General features: G+C 59.2%; 1 protein-coding gene across 5 annotated transcripts in view; it reads left to right on the forward strand.

Annotated features, from left to right (window-relative positions):
- The window catches only part of DIP2C (disco interacting protein 2 homolog C), a 218,547-nt gene that overhangs the window by 188,504 nt on the left and 11,129 nt on the right, over positions 1-18,914 (forward strand). For all 5 annotated transcript variants that reach the window (XM_016151738.2, XM_016151753.2, XM_036228243.1 and 2 more), the window contains 8 exons: positions 917-1,047; positions 6,316-6,484; positions 8,386-8,556; positions 10,287-10,348; positions 14,378-14,435; positions 16,266-16,340; positions 17,614-17,788; positions 18,339-18,462. In XM_016151738.2, the coding sequence (XP_016007224.2) occupies positions 917-1,047; positions 6,316-6,484; positions 8,386-8,556; positions 10,287-10,348; positions 14,378-14,435; positions 16,266-16,340; positions 17,614-17,788; positions 18,339-18,462 (965 nt within the window). The remainder of the gene's footprint in view (positions 1-916; positions 1,048-6,315; positions 6,485-8,385; positions 8,557-10,286; positions 10,349-14,377; positions 14,436-16,265; positions 16,341-17,613; positions 17,789-18,338; positions 18,463-18,914) is intronic.

Raw genomic sequence — 18,914 nt, forward strand, 5'->3', positions numbered from 1 at the left:
TGTCCTGTCGTGGCCGAAGACTGTTCTGTGGCTTGAAAAGCAAGCTACAGCCAGCCCATGTATGAGATTCCAGAGGGTTCCACGCGACTCCGTGTGGGTCAGCTGAGCACGCGAGGCGAAGCCTCCAGGGCAGGGCTGGCACCGGCCCCCGACGGGCACGATGACAGTCCCCGGTTCCCGGACTCTGCCAGTGTTCTCTGGGGTGATGAGTGAACACTTCCCCAGGCATTTGTCTGGGTTCCCTCCATAGTCCGATGCTGTCACTGGTCCCTTTACAGCTCGGCGTTAGTGACACGCCGCCTCACTTAAACTTGGGGCCTGTGTCAACTGTGAAACCCGGTAACAGTCCCCCACCTCTACGCATTTTTCCCTCCTAGCCTCTGTGAGAAAGCTGCCTTCACGCAATGTACTTCGCAGTATTCTAAAATGACTCGTGTTGCACACCGACTCAGCGGGCCTGCTGCTGCAGTGGCGGCCCCGTCCTGCCCCAGACGGGGGCCTGTCGCACGACAGCGTCCCACTGCATAGGACTGATTCCAGCTCGGACGTGTGTCCTTCAGCCCACGCAGAACCTCCTCCGAGCCTCACTTCCTTGTCCCGAGATGGAGGTTCATCCCACCTGCTCCGCTGGCCTGTCCCTCGAGACTGGGTCTGGAGACGCCCAGAAATGGGGCATGAGTGGCAGTGTCTCCCTGCCTCCCCACAGGCCTGCAGGGGGGTCACATAGGGGCCCACTATGGCCTAGTCTCTGTTCACGCGCAGGACGTCGGTGCTTCAGCTGCTGGCATTACTGGGCCCCAGGGGCCAGGAGGTCACGTGTGTGCTGCTCTCTCTGGGAATGGGAAGACTAATGAGAGCATAGCCTGGCCGCCATCGTCCCCTGTCCTGAGCTGCTCTGGGCCCCGCTGTCTTGCAGATGTGTCACGCCGCCACCAGTGCCTTCTGCCGGTCCATTAAGCTGCAGTGTGAGCTCTACCCTTCTCGAGAAGTGGCCATCTGCTTGGACCCTTACTGTGGGCTTGGGTTTGTCCTGTGGTGCCTCTGCAGGTGAGCGTCCTCTCTCACATCCCTCAAACCACAGACAGGTCATATGCCCTCTTTTGCCTATGGGTACCTGTGCTGTCCGCTCTCTGCCTGGCTCTCAGGGTGAGGGGCATCTGAAGGAACTCATCTCAGTGAAGTTTGCTGAAACCCACAGAGACCCTGACCTCTGGGGACGTTCTGAGAATTGCCTTTTGAGAACCCGTATTCTCCTGAGCAGAGGGCCCCTGGGCCTCAGGCTTGGTTCTTTTGCCTTCAAATGCAAGTAAGGTAGATTGTGATATTTACTGATTTAACATTGTGAAAATGTAAATTCTCCCCAAATTGGTCCAAAGATTCAGTCTAATCTCTGTCAAAATCGCAGCAGTTTTTTTTTTTTGGTTCGGTTATTTTTTTTTGCCAGAATTGACAACATAATCGTAAAATATAAATAGAGGACACACAAATTCCAAAATAATTTTGGAATAGAATAACAAAGTGGCAAAACTCCAACTTCCCGATTTTAGCGCTGACTGCTATAACCAAGGCAGTGTGGTGCTAGCATAAAGATATAGGTGTAGACATAGACATATAAAGTAATCTGTGGAACAGGATTGAGAGTCTGGAAATAAACCCTTCTGTGTGTGGTGACTTGATTTTTCAACAAAGGAACCAAGGCAACTCAAGGGGGAAAGTGTTGTCTTTCCAACAGATGATGCTGGAAAAACTGGACACCCACATGCAAAAGATTGAACAGTCATCTAACATGATATACATAAGTCAACTCAAAGTAGGTCATAGACCTTAACGTAAGAGGAAAAAAACTATAAAACTTGTAGAAAAAAGCATAAAAGTAAATATTGATGATATTGGAACAGGCAGAGTTGTTAGATTTGACATCAAAGGCACAGTGCATACATGCAAGGAACGTTGATAAATTGGACTTCAATAAACTTAAAACTTTTGCACATCAAAAGACACCATTAAGAAACCGAAGACAAGCCACAGACTGGGAGAAAATATTTGCAAATCATCTGTCTGATAATGACCTTCCAACTAGATAAAAGAACTCGTAAAACTCAGTAAGACACAAGCAACGTGATTTACAGATGGGCAGCATATTTAAACAGACATTTCACCAAAATATACAAATGATCAATAAGCATGTGAAAATATGTTTAACATTCATTAGGAAAATGCAAATTAAAACTAGCGAGATAACACTTAATACCCATTTAATGGCTATAACCAGAGACAAGAAAACAACAGAGTTAGAGCACTTACACTTCCTGATTTCAGAACTATACCATGAAACGGGTGAGCAAGGAGGCGCAGAAACAGGTTCTCATACGCCGTCAATGGGACTGCAACATGGCGAAACCGCAGCTTGCATGTCCTTAAAACTCAGGTCACCATACGGCGCCACAGTTCCACCCCTGGCGTCTGCGAAGAGAGGGGCAGGTGCACGTCCGCAGAAAGACGACGCGCGAGGTGTCCATAGCACCCTTTGTGTAAAGGAGAAGACAGTCCGAAGGCCCACTGCCTGTCGAGCGGACACCGTGTTTGCCACATGTGTGCGATGGGCTGCATGCAGCTGCCGCACACGTGGCCTGCAGCGTGCTGAGTGAGAGGAGCCAGACCCTCACCGTGTGGCTGTGTCATGATGCCATTGCATGAGCTGTCCGGAGAAGGCGTGTCTACAGACAGGAAGTGGGGCAACTGACTGTGGCAAGGGCTGGAAACAGGACTGACCGCAGTGGACACAGCCTGCCTTCAGGGCGATGGAGTGTTCTAGAACTGTATCAAGGTGATAATCACACAGCTCTGCAACTTAACCAGAATTCATTTAATTCTATGCTTAAAATGGGTAGATTTCATGGTAGGCAAATTATACCTAAACAGAATTGTCTTTTGAAAAAAACAGCCTATCACGGGTGTGACTGATGTGCATAGTACAGACACCAGCCTGTCAGGGGAAGTGGCCATGGGCACCTGGGGAGATGTGTGTCCTCACAAGCCATGTGGCTGCTCTGCTCATGGGACCAAGGCTTGATGGTTTCAGTTGTTGGTATGTTTTGTCAGGTTGATAATCTAAAATCATTCCAGTACAAACGTGCACATTTGTATTAGTTACCAAAATGTCTTTTTTTCCCCCCTTCCTGGTCATCTGTGTTTTTATTTTTTTTAGACAGTTTCAGGTTCCCAGCAAACCTCAGTGTAAGGTACAGATTTCCTTCATACTCCCTAACTCACATGCACAGCCACCCCCACTGTCAACAAACCCCCCGGAAGGAACATTTTTCATGACCTGGGAACCCACGTTGACACATCATCACCCAGAGTCCACGTTGTCCATCAGCATTCACTCTTGGTGTTGTCGAGAGCCCGGGAATAATCCCACACACAGGCAAGTGAGCTCTGACGAAGGGGAGGAATAACGCAGCGGAGCAAAGACAGGCTTCGTCGAGCAGTGCTGGAACAAGGGACCCACGTGCAGAAGGCGCACTCGACGCACACCTCCCAGCCTTCACGCGATTAGCTCGGCGTGGGCCGGAGACCCGGGTGTGAAGGGAAACTGCAAAACCCTGGACGGCAGCGACGCAGGAGAGCCCAGGAGAGCCCAGGAGACCCGGGGACGGGCAGCGACTGCTTAGATCGCTGGACTTTGTTAAAATTGGTAGTTTCTGCTCCACAAGAAACACTTGTCAGGAGGACGAAAGGACAGGCACAGACCGGAAGAAATATTCCCGAAGCGTCTTTTTAATCCTTTTGTTGTCTTTGGAGTTGAGATCCAAACTAGAATCGTTCAAGTCCTGGGAGTTCTCAGGACAGTGTCATCTTCATTACAGGCGACCCGCTTGCTCAGGTTCGGTCCCTGGAGGCGCCAGGACAGCCACGGCGGTTAAGAAATGAAACAGTTGATGCTGGCAAGGAAGAGGGGGAAACCCCCAGTCGGGTTTTCTCTTTGTGCTCTCATTGGGACTTGCTAATTTCCCCGTCACGTCGACTCGTCCTGCTTGTGGGAGTGTGGAGAGAGGCGAAACCATATTTAATTTGCACAAGTGTACTCGAAAGTCGCTAGGCCTGAGCTCTACTCTGTGCTGATGGTTCTGATCACCCAAATCATTTCTCCTGAGGCATGTTCTTAAGAAAGGTGGCAGGTGATTTGTATTTGTTTTTCTCCATTTTGGGTCTGCTTACGAAGTAAGATCCTGGGACGGCGTGGATGCAAGAAAAGGCTGTAATTGAGAGGAGGCCGTCATAAGGTGTTCCCCACGTTTTGATTCCCTGAGACCTGGGGCCCAGATGGCATGCACCGTGGTTGGCCCGGGTCCTGCAGCGTGAGCCCTCGGTGTGGGAGTGGGGTCCGAGCTGTGGGGAGCATCGCGCAGGACGGTCTGGCTGAGGTGGCAGCGCCAGCGCTGACTCACGGGTGGGCCGAGCGACGGCAGAGGCTCGCTGGCTCTTAGGCCTGGTGCGTGGCCCCGAGTGTGGGTCCCCAGCACTGTTCCCTTAATGGCCAAGCAGCAGAAGTAAATTTTCCATGTTTTTCTTTCTTCCTGCGTCATGCTGCCTTGAGGCTCTTGGGTGGAGGCGACATGTCAGCTCCTAAGAGATGAGGCTCTGATCAGTCACCAGAGGCAGGGTGCTGGCTGACTCTGCAGCACTGTAGGAAGCAGCAGGGTAGGACCGTCAGACTGTGCCGTGCAGCAAAGCCAGGCACCCGCTTCCAGAGTCCGTGCTGGGGGATCCCCGCTGCTCGTCAGTGTTCTCGGAGCTGCCCGCCTCTGGGACAAGGGGCCTTGCGGGAGGGGGCTGCGGTGTCGTAGCTCCCCCCACCGGGGCCACCATGGAGGGAGGGCCCTGCGTGCATGGGGGCAGCCCTGGGCAGCCCAGAATGTGCGCAGCTGGCCCTAGAGGGCGTTTATTTGTTTTTTGGCCCTGAGTGTGTAGTTCCTGGGAGGTCATTTTAGGAATGACACACACGGCCCCAAAGGAAGGACGGAGACATGCGGCTTGCGTCAGCGCCTGGTGATTCAGACGTGCTTGCTGTGATGCTATCGATCTCTTGAATACTCTCAGTATAAGGTGACTTTTGATGACCTGAACTAATTTCCCAAGGACAGATCTGAGGTGCTTAAACACTTTGAAAAGATCACAGAAAAGGTCAATGTGCGCTGTCTTCTCTTTGACAAAAATAAAAGTTTGGAATAGAGAAATACAGAAATGGAAACTTGCCCCCAAATGACCCGAAGAATAGTTTTTCTTCCAAGGGCCCTGTTTAAAGTAGATTTTACAAGCCAGCTTGATTTCCTTACATTTTGTCTATCAGTTGGATTTTATTGTAAATAATTTTGGAAATTTTAGTGTGAGATCAGCTTCATTCAAGAATAATTGGCTTTAGTATCATAGTAGTTGAGGCTTAATGTACTATTTTATCTATATTTTTTTTGTATCTAGAAGATTTCTTTTATTCAAACCTGAGAAAAAAATCTGAGAAAGCGATTTATCTAGGATATTTTATTATAATGCATGTCATCTATTGATGTTGATTTTAATAGTCATAAACCAAAAACATTAAACCATTTAAAATGTAATTTTACCAAATACTCCATTATTTTCAAGTCACACGCGCCGCACCCATCGGTCAGCGAGGAATCAGAGCTGCCACCGGTTGTTTCCCCGGCTTCTCCGACCCAAAGGCGAAATCGAAGAACGATTGTGTTTTCCTTAGTTCTCCTTCCGGATGTTTTGTTTGGATCACTCCACAGCAAACTTTCAGACCTTAAACACTGGACAGATGGACAGAGTCCGTGTAACACTTCCTCTGGGTGCCGCTTTGCTAAACCGGAAGTGGCACGCTTTCTCCAGCGGCTGGCGAAGTCGTGGGCTCTGTGCCCCGCCTGCAGGTGTGAAGCCCTGTAGCCGCATTTCAGCTAGCCGGTGGCCGCGTGCCTGAGAGGCCTTGTTTACAAAAACGGGCAATGTCTCTGGTTTGCCAGCTGCTGTCTGGACCCCACACGTTTTGCCGAAATTCCATTCTGTTTCCTGCTGTGGAAGAGAATGTAGTCTGTTCATGTGCGAGCGTGGGGACAAACCTCAGTGTCACAGCTCAGGTGACTCCCGTGAGTGTGCAGCCTGGCAGTGACTGTGGGTCACGAGTCATACAGTTACTTTGTGCTTTTCAGGATGTTTTCATGCCCCGGCTTTCATGTTAGACTTGAAAGCTCCCGCGGGCAGAGCTGCTGGGACCGTCCCTGCCTCGCCCTCGCTGACCCGCGTCTCTCCCTGCAGTGTGTACTCCGGACACCAGTCCATCCTCATCCCGCCCTCTGAGCTGGAAGCCAACCCCGCCCTGTGGCTGCTCGCCGTCAGCCAGTACAAAGTCCGGGACACCTTCTGCTCCTACTCGGTGATGGAGCTGTGCACCAAGGGCCTGGGCTCACAGACCGAGTCCCTCAAGGTGAGATGCCCTCACCCGGCCCCTGAGACCGGGACATTCTCAGGGTCTGAGGACAGCTGTGTCCCAGGGCACGGAGGGGGCCAACGAGGTTAAAACGACCTGCACCGAGTCAAAGTGTAGTCTGTCACCTGCAGCCTGCAGATTGTTTCCATGTGAAAACCTCGTTTTACCACAAATCTGTCCCCACCGCCACCGAGAGGCACAGGTTCAAGTGAACACCTGATGCCCTGAATCCCACGACGTCTGCTTGTCGGGTCCTGAGTTGCCTTTGTCTTTGGTGGCAAATTCGCTCTTCAGCACAGTTCATTTTAGCCTTACTCGGAACCATGGGCTTGAGCATAGCCGCTCCTTGTTTGCCCCAAAGGCCCTGATCTGCAGGTCTGAGCCCTAAACGAGACTCGTTTTTGCAACCCAGTGAGCAGTGGTTTGGTGCCCTGTATGTGTAATTGCTGTTATGTGGGAGTATCATCATTTCCCTCTGCATAAAACAAGGACGTTTTGCTAGACATGTTCTCATGGTAAATTAAGTTGTCCTCCAGGTAGCTGAGCGGGGACATCCGTAGGGCCTGCTTTGATCTGTGTCCTCCGCTATGAGATGCATCTGTGTGTACAGACCACCTGTGCGCGCATGTGCGTGTGCAGATGGAGAGGCGGCGCATCTTCTCGCCTGAGTTTTGTTTTCCTCTTCAGACCTGATGTTGAACTTGAACAGGGAAATAAAGTGGAAGATAACTTTGGTGTTAAGTCATTTGAAGTTACGTGTCTATGCAAGAAAAGAGATTTATAAAATGACGTTGTTACTCAGGTTCACCTGTATTCCATGGCAAAACTACTGAGTACGTTTCTTCAGCTGTACCTATATGTGTTACCAAAATGAAATGATATCTAAATGAGTGGTTTCTGAGCACTTTACCCGCTGATTCATTTAACCTTTACAATAGCCTCTGAAATAGAAACCATGATTGTCTTCCTTTTTAAAATGAAATTTAAATTACAGAGAAATTAGCAGCCTTCCCCAGTTCTCGCAGTTAATAAATGCTGGGGCTGGATTTTGAGTCTCTGGCTGCAGGTGCAGCTTCTCAAGGCGCCGGCCACATTGCCTCCCACACCTGGGTGTGTGCAAATCATTCGTGTTGCCTGGACTCTCGTGTGTCCTGTGTCCCTGTGCATGTCCGGTCGTGTCCGTGTGCCCGCCTGAGTGCCCCTGCATCCTGGGGTGTGTTCCCTGCGCGGATCAGGCCCCTCATCGGCTGTCCCTGTGCCCAGGCCACGTTGCAGGGCTCGGAGGAACACGTGGGTCTGCCTTCGGTGGTCGTCTGGAGACACAGCCACTCAGCACTCACCTCGTGTTTAAATGCAGCCGCTAGCACTCAGGAAGTCGCAGCTGTCACCACAGGCAGGGTCCTTAACTCCCTGGGATTTCTCAGGGTTTGCTGTTTTGCTCATGTGACTGAGGTACAACTCGGGGTGCACTTGATCGTGCGTGAGCCTCAGAGGCAGAGGCACTTGGGTCCTGACTGTTGCCATGACCTTTGAGTCTCATGGGACGTCAGAGGTGGCCTCCTTCGCCGTGGTCCCGCACATGGTTTTCTGTCCCTGCAGTGAAAGCAGCCTCCCCGCTTCTCCCTGCACGGCTGTGCCCCGGGTCCGTGGTGCTCACAAACACTTCCCGCCCGCCCCAGCCCTGTCCCCCGTCCTGTCCCGTGGCCTCTGGCTGTCAGTACACTGCTCATGACGGCCTCTGTGGCCTCTGGTGTGTGTGTGGCTGACTTTCCCACGCGGTGCCCCGGACCTTGGGGTGGAGGTCTGTGAGGGCGTGGGCGGCTCGGGCGGGACTGGGTGAGGGGGCTGCACACCTGCGCCTTGGACGGCTGACCTCTCACCGCTGTCCTTGCCTCCAGGCACGAGGACTGGACTTGTCCCGCGTGCGCACGTGCGTGGTGGTGGCAGAGGAGCGGCCCCGCATCGCGCTCACCCAGTCCTTCTCGAAGCTCTTCAAGGACCTGGGCCTGCACCCGCGGGCCGTGAGCACCTCGCTCGGCTGCCGGGTGAACCTGGCCATCTGCTTGCAGGTGAGTGTCGACGCCGGTGCTGCGGCGAGTCACCCTAATGGCCGCTGTGCGGCGCCCGCTGCAGCTCAGCCCGGGCCCCGGGCTGGCATGCCGCGACACTTAGAAGGCGTCCACCAGCGAGCCGCAGGTGGCTGTCGGCCACGTGTCTCCAGTCTGCGTTCCTCATTAGCATTCCCGGCGCTCATCCTGTCCTGGAGCGTTTTAACCTTAGGAAGACCGGCCGCGGCTTCCCAGGCCCCTGTCAGGTTGTCTGAAGGTCAGACAGACACTAGACGCGTGTTTCATTCTGCCAAGAAGCCTGTCCCGTGAAGCACTTGCCTCGTGTGCGTGGACCGTCACTTCCGTGGGAGAATTGCAGGAGGAGGCGGTTGGGGAGGTTGCCGCTGTGACGGCTGTTCCGCAGTCAGCCGTGGCTGCATCTTGGTGGCTCGGGGAAGCGAGGCCGCCCCGGACGACAGCCTCGTGTCAGCCATGGCCGCAAACACTTGTCTTCCCCTCTCGTCAGCCCCTCTGAGACCTGCCCTGCCCCTCTCCTCTCTGAGTTCCCGACGTGACCTGTGGTCTGTGGCGGTGCCAGGTGAGCACGGCCCGACAGGCAGGGGGGCGCGTGGAGGGACGCTCTGCCCAGAGCCCTCCCTGCAGCCCGCCCTCGGACGTGGCAGGTGCTGGGCGGAGACTGCTGTCACGAGTCCACCCCCACCCGAACCCCCGTCCCCGGCCACTCGCCCTGATCCCAAAGGTGGCTGCAGATGACAGAGTTCTCGCCCTCCTGGGACGTTTCCTCAGAGCCAGCGGCGCGGACAGTCAGTGTGCGGGGCCCTTCGCCTTCTCCCGTGTGGCCGCGTGTCCCCGCGGCAGGCAGGCCACAGCCAGGACTGTGCAGTGGGGCGGCTCGTCTGAACACAGGCGTCTTCGCCTCCCGTTCTTCCGCCTCAACCTGCCTTTGGTCCAGCATCGAGATTCTCCTCAAGAACTTCAGTTTTTGAGATACATTCTGAGGGGCTCCTTTATCTCTGGCTGATTTTCTTTAGGCTCTGTCTTGTACTCAGAGTATTGCATTGCCCTCCCAAGAAAGACACGTCAAGCCTGGGCCCGTAATGTAGCTGCCCCGTGGACAGAGCTCCCCCAGGACAGCTCAGTGGCTGTTCTGAGGAGACACAGTGCGAGGCGGGATTTCTGGCCCAGTGGGTTGAAGCGGGAGCTGCCCAGCTGGCTAGAGATGAACACGCAGTCTCCGTGACCCCGCCCCAGACAAAGGTGACCTCCCTCGGCCTGAGCACAGCCGAGACCCAAGTGGGGCGGAAAGGACCCAGAGGACCGTGTCCGCGTCCCCGCCTAACCCGTCCCTGCACGTCACGTTCTGCACGGGGCACGGCCTCTGAGCGAACAGAGCTCCGCGCACGCGGCAGCCTGCTCCTGCCAGGCAGGCGCCGTCTCGGCACGTCAGCCTGTTCCTTGGCAGGACACGTGGCCTGCTTATCTTCTCTGTCATTTTCACAGCTGACCGACAGGCTGTGAGAAAGCCCAGTGTCACCCTGACAAGTCCCTTTGGGGTTGAGGTTGTCGGCCTGGCAGTGGGCGGCCACGGCGGAGGGCTGCGGTTTGGTGGGTTTAGTTTTTGCTCAGTTTCAGGTTTCACCAAGGAAACGCACCGCAGGTCGGTCGGCAGCAGCCCCGAGGCCTCCCCTCCTTGCGTGTAGGAGCTGACCGCGCTGTGTTTTTGCTTGCAGGGTACCTCGGGACCTGACCCCACCACGGTCTACGTCGACATGAGAGCCCTGAGACACGACAGGTATGGCGCGCCCGCGGCGTCCCCACTGGGAGCGGGGGCGGCGTGTGTCCGCTGCGGGCAGTCCCCGGAGGAGCAGCTGCCCCCCCCCCCCCGCTCGAGGACCAGGACGCCCCTTACGTCGGAGATGTGGACGGCGAGGGCTGCGGCGTGGCTCCCTCTCGGCGTTGCCAGAGTGCGCGGCTCTCTTCCTCGCCGCCTCACACCCCCTCAACCAACACGCTTCTCACCTGAACTGAGGCATTTCCGTGAGGAGCTGAAAAGCAGTCGGGCTGCTTTCTGTGCAGCTTCTGAGCGGCCCTGAGCAGGAGTCGGGGTGGCGGGGGACCAGTGAGAAACCGAGAGGACGGAGGACTTTCTGCCCGAAGCCGCACGGCCGGCGGAGAGGCCCAGGGCAGGGCGGGGATCGTTTCCACTTGGGCTGTGGCGTGCCCGCTCACTGTCGTCGGTGTGAGGCGGCCGAGGGTGAGGTCGCGTGCGCACGCCCTTTCCCAGCCTCGTTCGCGTCCCCGGCTCTCTGTCCCGAGTGAGGACGGCTGCTGGGAGCCAGGCAGCACCCGGACCCCACACGGTGTGTGTGGGCTCCCCCTCCTCTCCCTCGGGGACTGACTGGCAGACAGCAAAGCGGCCCTGCTGCGCGGCACGTGTGGCAGCTCCCTCCGCGGCCTCTGTCCCCAGGCTTGGTCCCAGGCGCTCCCACAGTCAGCACAGAACCTCCGTGCCACGTGCCCGTCCCTGCCTTGCTGCTGGCAGTGCCTGCGTCCTCGGCCACCTGGCCCGGCGGCTCCGTCCTGGACCTCAGTGGCCCCATCCCCTGGCCCGGCGCTGGCCACGCCACTGCGCACGCCTTGCTCGTCCGGCCCCACCTGGCCCTCTTTGGAAGGTGGCCCAGGACCTCAGAGGTGCCCCTTCTCCTCAGGGGTCAGGTCCCAGCCTCCCTGGCCACCGCGGGCGCCGTGGCCACAGGCCACGCCCCTCTCTGTGCACAGCATGAACAGTGCCTGCTGAGCAGTCCCCGTGAGGACAGTGTCCCGCACGGAGCCTCCAGTGTCACTCCCGACCTCATGAACCCGTGTCCCACCTGCCGCGTGCCACAGCTGACGTGCCGTGTGGGCTCTGGGGTCTGGCCGACCAGTGCTCAACTCCATCCTCTGTCCTTGGACAGGCTCTGCCCCTCAGATGCCCCGGGCTCAGAGAGGCACAGTAAAACCAGCCTTCGGGGGCCCTCAAAGTGCCAGTGGGGATCAACACTGTCAGCAGGCCTCGAGTGGGCAGGAGGACTGCCCTCCCCAGGGTGAGGAGGTGTCGTCCTGTGGAGAACTCACCTCTCCATCCTCCAGCACCCGGTGCTGTCCGTATAGAGGGGACCCAGGGACAGAAGTTGGCTTGGCCACTCTGAAGCCCCAGCTGGGGGAGGGGAGGCAGGAGAGCCTTTCCAGCTGGGGACCCCACTGCGTCCTGCCACTCCTGGTGAAACAACGTGAGCTGTACAGCAGCCTCGCCTTGCCACGTTTTTACAAACGGAGGGCAAGACCCTCCCGCAGAGAGGCCACGACCCACCTGGCTGCCCTGCTCACGGCACTTCATGGGCCAGCAAGCCCAGCTCCAGTGTCCCTGCAGGGTGTCTGTGAGCCCTGGTCACAGGGCAGCTCGCCGTCCCTGCAGCTGCAGCACCTTCTCCCGGGAGCCCAGTCGTCACCCGTCAGCCTGCAGGTTGTCAGTGCGGCCGTGTGTCAGCGTGCGTGGCACACGCGGAGGGTAGGGAGGTGACGGCCACCGCAGTCAGACAGGTTTTCCAAACTGAGAGTCTACCCGATTTTCTGCCTCTGTTTCTTGGAACCAGGGTTTGTGATTTGGTCACCTGCAGGTCGCCACGGAGGACGTGGCCACCTTGCACCATGAGGACTCTGTTCGCCACCTCTGGGTGGCTTCAGCCCCTGTGCGCACAACGGGAAGTGATGAGGCTGTTGCAAGACCGTGCTGGGGGCATCGTTCATTTTTAAAATACTCTCTACAACGAGTTCACGAAGACAGACTCGCGGTCTTGCCCGCCCTTTTAGTCTGACCCTTCAGCACTTGAATTTTGCAGCTGGGATAGGAAAAAGCACCTTTTTCTTTAAAGAGATGGTTTTGGGAGTTAGATCTTAGAACGCGACGCCAGCGTGAAGGCTTGAGTGGAGGCTCCCGCGGCTCCCTCGCCCCTCAGAGGTCGCGACCAGAGCACAGGAGCGTGGGTGTCGTTCACGTCCCAGGCGGGGGGCTGTGGTGCAGCCCAGGCCTGCGGTCTGCTGTGCAGAGGTGCGTCGGACACCACGGCTGGTCGGCAGGGAGCGGCCAGGCGAGCGGCTGGAGAGGGGCCCGCTCCGTGGCCCTGCGTGCGGTGCCCCTGTGTGGACGTCACCGCGTGTGGTGCTGCGCACGTGAGCATTACCTGTGTGAGTGCACTGTTTGTGCGAAAGGGTTCGCTGGGTGGCGGCCCGAGTCCCCGCCTTGTCGTCCGCCAGTTCGCGTGGCCCTGGTCACAGCAGCTTGGGGCGGCGCCATTGGCGGGGTTCGCACCCAGTGCCAGTCCTCGTCACTGAACGGTGTGTCGGCGTTTGGTCCCAGGGCTAGGACGTGGCGCTCGGATGACGGCTGCACCCCTGCCTCACAGGTCGCTCCCTCACTGTCCCAGCGCCCCCGGGGACTAAACCGAGCGCCAGGAGGCCTGTGTGGCAGCAGTGAGCGGTCAGGGTCGCGACGTCCACGAGGCTCAGGACCCACTTTCCAGCTACATTTCACACCCTGCCCGTGACAGGGGGCGAGGCTGCTGGCCCTGCGCGGCTGCCGCGGTGGGGACGTGGTCGATACGCCTGCGGAGGGCGCAGTGGCGGCCTGCCAGTCGTGCGGCTGGGTGCGTGTGCGCTCAGGGCTTGCACATCCGCGTGTCACAGCTGCGTGCGCGCTCAGGTCGGCGTTCTAGCACGTGGGGCCGTGTCGTCCCGCCGCGAGGCCCGCCTCCACCACGCCTTCGTGGTTTCCACCAGCCTCTCCGGATGGAGGCGCGGTCCCCAGTCCTCTGCCCCCTCAGGATTCGGCAGAACAGCCCTCCTCCTGCCCCGCGCAGCCGGCCCGCACCCCAAGGAGGGAGTGGCGAGCCCTTCCCCCCACGGCCCCGGACCCCTCGGGGACATGCACACCTCCCAAAACTCTGCAGCCTCGTCACCCTACCGTGTCCCGACCTCCCTCGCTTCATCCTGTCAGGAGATCCTGAGAGAAAGTGACACCCACAGACGAGCCAGTGCCGGGCACCCGCCAGCAGTGGGACCCTAAACCGAGTCTCAGCCTCCAGGCGCCGTCTCCTGGTGAGGGGTGCAAGAACCTTCCAGGGCCCCCCTGCTCGGGGGCCCACTCCCAGCTGATGCCCGGCGCTGGGCGGTGTTTGCGAGGCCCTGTGCAGTCCAGGAGCCTGGGGTCTCGGCTGGCTGTGCCTTCCTCTGCGGGAACCGCGTGGGCCTTGCGAGGGGCCGTCCCCTCAGGCATTGGGTGAAGGAAGTCACAGTGGGGTCTGTGGTGCAGCCCAGGCCTGCGGTCCGCACCCAGAAGAAGGCCCCGTGGCCTCCCAGACAGAGCCCGCTCCTTTGTCCCAGCGACGCCTTCCCCGGGGGTGCAGGCCTCGGTCTCCCCCGTTGTCTTCGCAGTGGTGCGTGTGGATGGGCAGCCGGTGGGGTCGGTCCCGCGCTCCCACTGTTGAGCGCAGAGCGCCGCGCCTGGCCTGGCTCTCGTCTGCGTGTGGGGCCTGTGTGTCGCCCTCGTCTTCCCCACCACCGGGGGAGGGCGTGCTGGCACCTCAGGGGCGTTCTCTTTCACCAGCGAACACCGGAATGTTCCGCAAAAGGGACAAAGCGTCGATAAGGCCCACGCTGCTTTCTGCTGGGTGCTGTGCCCCTCTGCGGGTGCTGTGGCCGGCCATCGGCCAGGCAGTGACCGGGCGCCGAGCGTGGCGCGGGCCCCGTGCGAATCGCTGAGTGACGCCTCTGCTTCCCTTTGCAGAGTGCGCCTGGTGGAGCGAGGGTCCCCTCACAGCCTGCCGCTCATGGAGTCGGGAAGGGTAAGTATCGCGAAGACACGCAGCTCGGTGTGAGCTCCGACGTGTTAAACATTTCAGAATGCTTTTTTGAAAAAGTTTTCTTGAATATAGTGTATCAGGACTGGGTTTGGCCACGAGTACAGAAACTCAGAATAACAGTGTTTAAAGGAGTTAGATTTTTTTTCTTATAAAAAAAAGTGTAAAGCAACCAGGGTCCCTGGCACTTCTGAACTGTCCTGCTCTGCCTCAGCCCCTTTCCCAAGGGTGCCTCAGGGCCTCAAGCAGCTGGTCCAGGTCCGGCCATCGTGGCCATGTCCCAGCTAGCGGGAGGAGAAACAGGAGAAGGAGGCAGATGGTGAGACCCAGGGGGAGGCTCCTGAGCCGCCTCATTCCCCGCATGGCGTCACGCGGTCACACCAGGCGGGAGGGAAGCTTGGGACCTGATGGCGGCTCCGCACACTGCTGGGCCTGGCTGCCAATCAGGGCGGTTGCTGTGGACGCAGACAGAGCGATCGCCAGGCAACAGCCACGCGTCCCCGCCACGCCGCTCATGGTCCCTGTGGAAACAGAGCCAGAAGCGTGCTCAGACCTGAACGAAGGCCCCGTGTGTCAGCTCCCTTCCCAGCGAGTTCTCAGAGCCCCTCCTGTTGCTTCTGCGCCTTCGACAACTGTGTCCGCATGGCCACCAGCTGGCCTCCTCCCTTCTGAGCAGGCACTGCCTTTGGAGGCGGTGATGACCGCACCCCAGCCCTCGGGCAGGCTGGCCACCCCCAGGGCGTGGCCCCGGGTGCCGCCTGGCCTGCCCGTCCTGCGTGGATTGCTGGACGGCAGGCCGTGTCCAAGTTTGAGAACCAGTACTTGCTTCCTCACGTGTGTGGTTTCAGTGGGATTTAAAACTTCCCTACGCAAAACGTCCACAAAGGGGACGCTGCTCGATGTCGACTTGCCGTAGGAGACATTTGTTTGCCGGCAGGGGGGAGGGGCCCAGGCGTCTGGCGTCAGGCCCAGCTGCCACCAGTGACGCACCCACACTCGTGTCTGAAAGCCGTCCCCAACTTCTTTGTTCAGCGTCTGCTGCAGGCTCGCCCTTTGTTCATGCTCACGTGCCGTCATGCGAGGCGCAACGTTAAATAGGGCCAAAAAGAACAATGGAAATATCTAAAAACTGTTTTGACTCTGTGAAAAAAATCCAAACCTGTACAGAATTTTTACGAGTTATTGAAACCAAACTGATGACAGTTGCTGGGGGGTGAGATTTCACACGCTCTGGAGAGTGACAGTTTGCATTCAGAATTAGGGAGGGGACGTGGGAAGGTTAGGGGGAGGGAGGGGAAAGCCAGGTAGGGGTGGGTCACAGGACAGGTAACAAGATCGCCTGCTCTCCTGAGGGCGGTTTCGCTTAGTTCAAAGGGGCCTTAACCACGACGCCCAGAGACAGTGGACAGGGCTGGCTCCCGGCAAAGGCAAGCCTTTCACTAAGGAAGTTATGCGCGGGGGTGTGACTGTCCCCGTGACCTGCTCAGTTAGGGCCTTAGGGTCCAACCCCCGTGAGGCCAGAACCCCTTTTCGTCCACGTTTACAGGCATCGGGCTGGGCTAAGCTGCAGCCTTTGTGCTGTCTCTGTTCGGAGTCATCGTTGTGAGGGCGCCGCAGCCACTCCGCCGTGGCGATGGTCGCAGTGCGGTTCTTGTGCCGCAGGGTGTGGTTTTGACCTAAAGCCACACGACTTTCTGGACAGTTCCGGGAAGGAAGGACGGCAGGCACGTGGCCTGAAGGCCGGACCGGGGCTGACCGGGACACGGTGCCTGACCACCTGCCTGCTCGCTGACACGGCTGTTCTCTCCCACGTAGATCCTTCCGGGGGTTCGGATCATAATCGCCAATCCAGAAACAAAGGGACCATTGGGAGACTCACACCTGGGCGAGGTGAGTTAGGGGGTGTCCCCGGGGACTGCAGCCTCTGAGGGCGAACCCACCCTCCTGCCGCGTGCCTCCTGCTCTCAGCCACTGGCAGACGTGTCTCCGCTGACCGCTGCGTGCGTTCTGGTCACACTGCCAAGCTGGGACGCGGCTTGAGACAGCATGGAGCTCAGGACCACAGAGTGGAACTTCTCACGAGGTGTGCTTGTTCCCGTCAAAACCTCCCGTGAGAGTAGAGCGGGGGTCCTCGCTGCTCAGCTCCTGTGCGTTTCCCCCGAGGCTGCCATCTCCAGTGGGCAGGCTGTCAGCAGAGCGACGGGGCCCGCGCAGGGCACCGTCTGCCCCTCCCGTCGGCCGTGGGCCGTGACGCTCTCCCCGCTGCTCCCTGGCGTGTGGGGAAGCATGCCCTCGCGGACGCTCCCCCGCCGCCTTCACCCCCTCGCTGGCCGCGTGCCTCTCCCTGACACGCCCGCCCCCTCCAGGGCATCAGCAGACATGTCCCCTTCCATCCTGGTCCCCTCCCCAGGGCCGAGCCTGCCCAGCACGGACGTTTGAATTGCCCACAGGCCTGCCACTGTGGCTGACATTGTGTCAGAAGCACAAGCAGCACTCTTCCCCGAGTGACACGCAGGGTCACATGTGCATGGTGTAAGGGGGTGGGCCAGAGGGCTGAGGCGCCCCCTGCTCACGCCCCGTCCCTCCTCCTGGGCCGGCTTCGGCCCCTCCCCCGAGTCTCCCGATCACACGGGGAGGTCGGAGCCACAGTGGCACAAGCCCACGCAGATTTTACTGGATCCGCCCCCAGACACGAGACGGGGTGTGGGGGCTGCGGTCTGACCCCAGAGAGGGGCCCCACTGGGGCTGCCTCCGGCACGGCCGGGGCCTGCGAGCGGTGCCGGGCGCTTCCTTGGTGGGAGTGTGGCGGGAGACGGCGCGTCACAGCAGAGCACGGCGCCCGCCGCCCCGCCGGACGCTGTCCAGATTGCTTCTGGAGAGGATCGTCGTGTTCGAATGAGCCCGGGGAGACGTGCGGCTTGGCTCATTGGATGCGTTTCTCTTTAAAACCCTCGGTCGGCCTGCTGTACCAGAGCTCCCCGTGGGTGGCGGGCAGGCGCCCGCGTGGCCGCGAGCTTGCCAAGGCGCCTCCGCGTCAGTCAGCTGTGGCGTCCGTGTCGCCCCAGGGGCGCCGCGTCACGGGGCGTGACCTCCTGAACCGTAGCAGCAGCTCCGTCCCTGCGGCTCCCTTGGGTCAACTCAGGGGCCACATCCTCCCCCACAGATCTGGGTTCACAGCGCCCACAACGCCAGCGGCTACTTCACCGTTTACGGAGACGAGTCCCTGCAGTCAGACCACTTCAGCTCCAGGCTGAGTTTTGGGGACACCCAGACCATCTGGGCACGGACAGGCTATTTGGGGTTTCTGCGGAGAACTGAGCTGACGGACGCAAACGGAGGTGAGTGCAGCCAGGCGGGCGGGGGCCTGGCCCCCGACAGTGCAGCCTGGGTGGTTCAGGGCCCCGGGCCCGGCCCGGCGAGGCGCGCACGCCGGCCTGCACCCCGGCCCAAGCCGGGCCCTGCACAGGGAGCATGTCCGTCACGCTGCAGGTGGCATCGCCTTCTCTGTGCTCCCCGCGAGCCGAGAGCAGGTCCACATCTAAGGATGTGTCCCGACCTTGTGCCCCGGGAGCCTCTGAGGAGAAAGGCACGCGCCACCCGCGGGAGCCAGGCGGTGCCGCTGAGGATGTGTGACCGGGTGTGCTGGGGACAGACCTCCTCCGCACCTGCTTGCCCCGCAGGCCGGGCCGTGGAGGTGCTGCTGCCTGGCAGGGCTAGCGCTCCTGCTGGCGTCGTCTCGGGGCCGCGGCCAAAGGCTGCCGCGCAGAAGGAGCTGCTGTGCCCAGCTCGGTGACCCCTCCTTTGTGTCCCAGTCAGGAGTCGTTTTAGCCTTCCCTGTGAGCGGCTCGAGCAGCTCGCAGTGACTGTCGTGGCCCTTGTCCCCCGCAGAGCGGCACGACGCCCTGCACGTGGTGGGGGCCCTGGACGAGGCCATGGAGCTGCGCGGGATGAGGTACCACCCGATAGACATCGAGACCTCGGTCATCCGGGCACACAAAAGCGTCACCGAGTGGTGAGTGGGGCGTGCGCACGTGCAGCAAGGACAGTTGGGACCGATGGACTGGACCTTGCCCTTAAGGCAGGTGACCTGCAGGCCGAGCCGGTGCGTCCAGCTCCCGAGAACAGCCGAGGACGGCTGGGTGGCGTCTCCTAGGCACCCAGGTCGTCACTGGTTTGGGTTTTAGTTTTCGAGAGCACGACGTGGGGAGAGCGGACTGCACACGCTCAGGCACGGGGAACACGCTTGGGACTGTCACTGGGGGGGCTGAAAGCCGGTGTGAGGCGTGGGGTGGCCTCAGGCGCGAGAACAAGGCGGAACGGCGTCCCAGCCGACAGCGACACGGCACCCACTCCAGACGCCCGTGGTGGGTGAGGCCACGGAGCCTGGGCTGGGCCGCTGGGCCGGCTGTGGCGGGAGGCGTGTGTGGCAGGCCATGGGTCCTGGCATGGCCTGGGGCCGCCGTG

The sequence above is a fragment of the Rousettus aegyptiacus genome, unplaced genomic scaffold (assembly GCF_014176215.1).
Source record: "Rousettus aegyptiacus isolate mRouAeg1 unplaced genomic scaffold, mRouAeg1.p scaffold_m13_p_10, whole genome shotgun sequence".
NCBI lineage: Eukaryota > Metazoa > Chordata > Mammalia > Chiroptera > Pteropodidae > Rousettus > Rousettus aegyptiacus.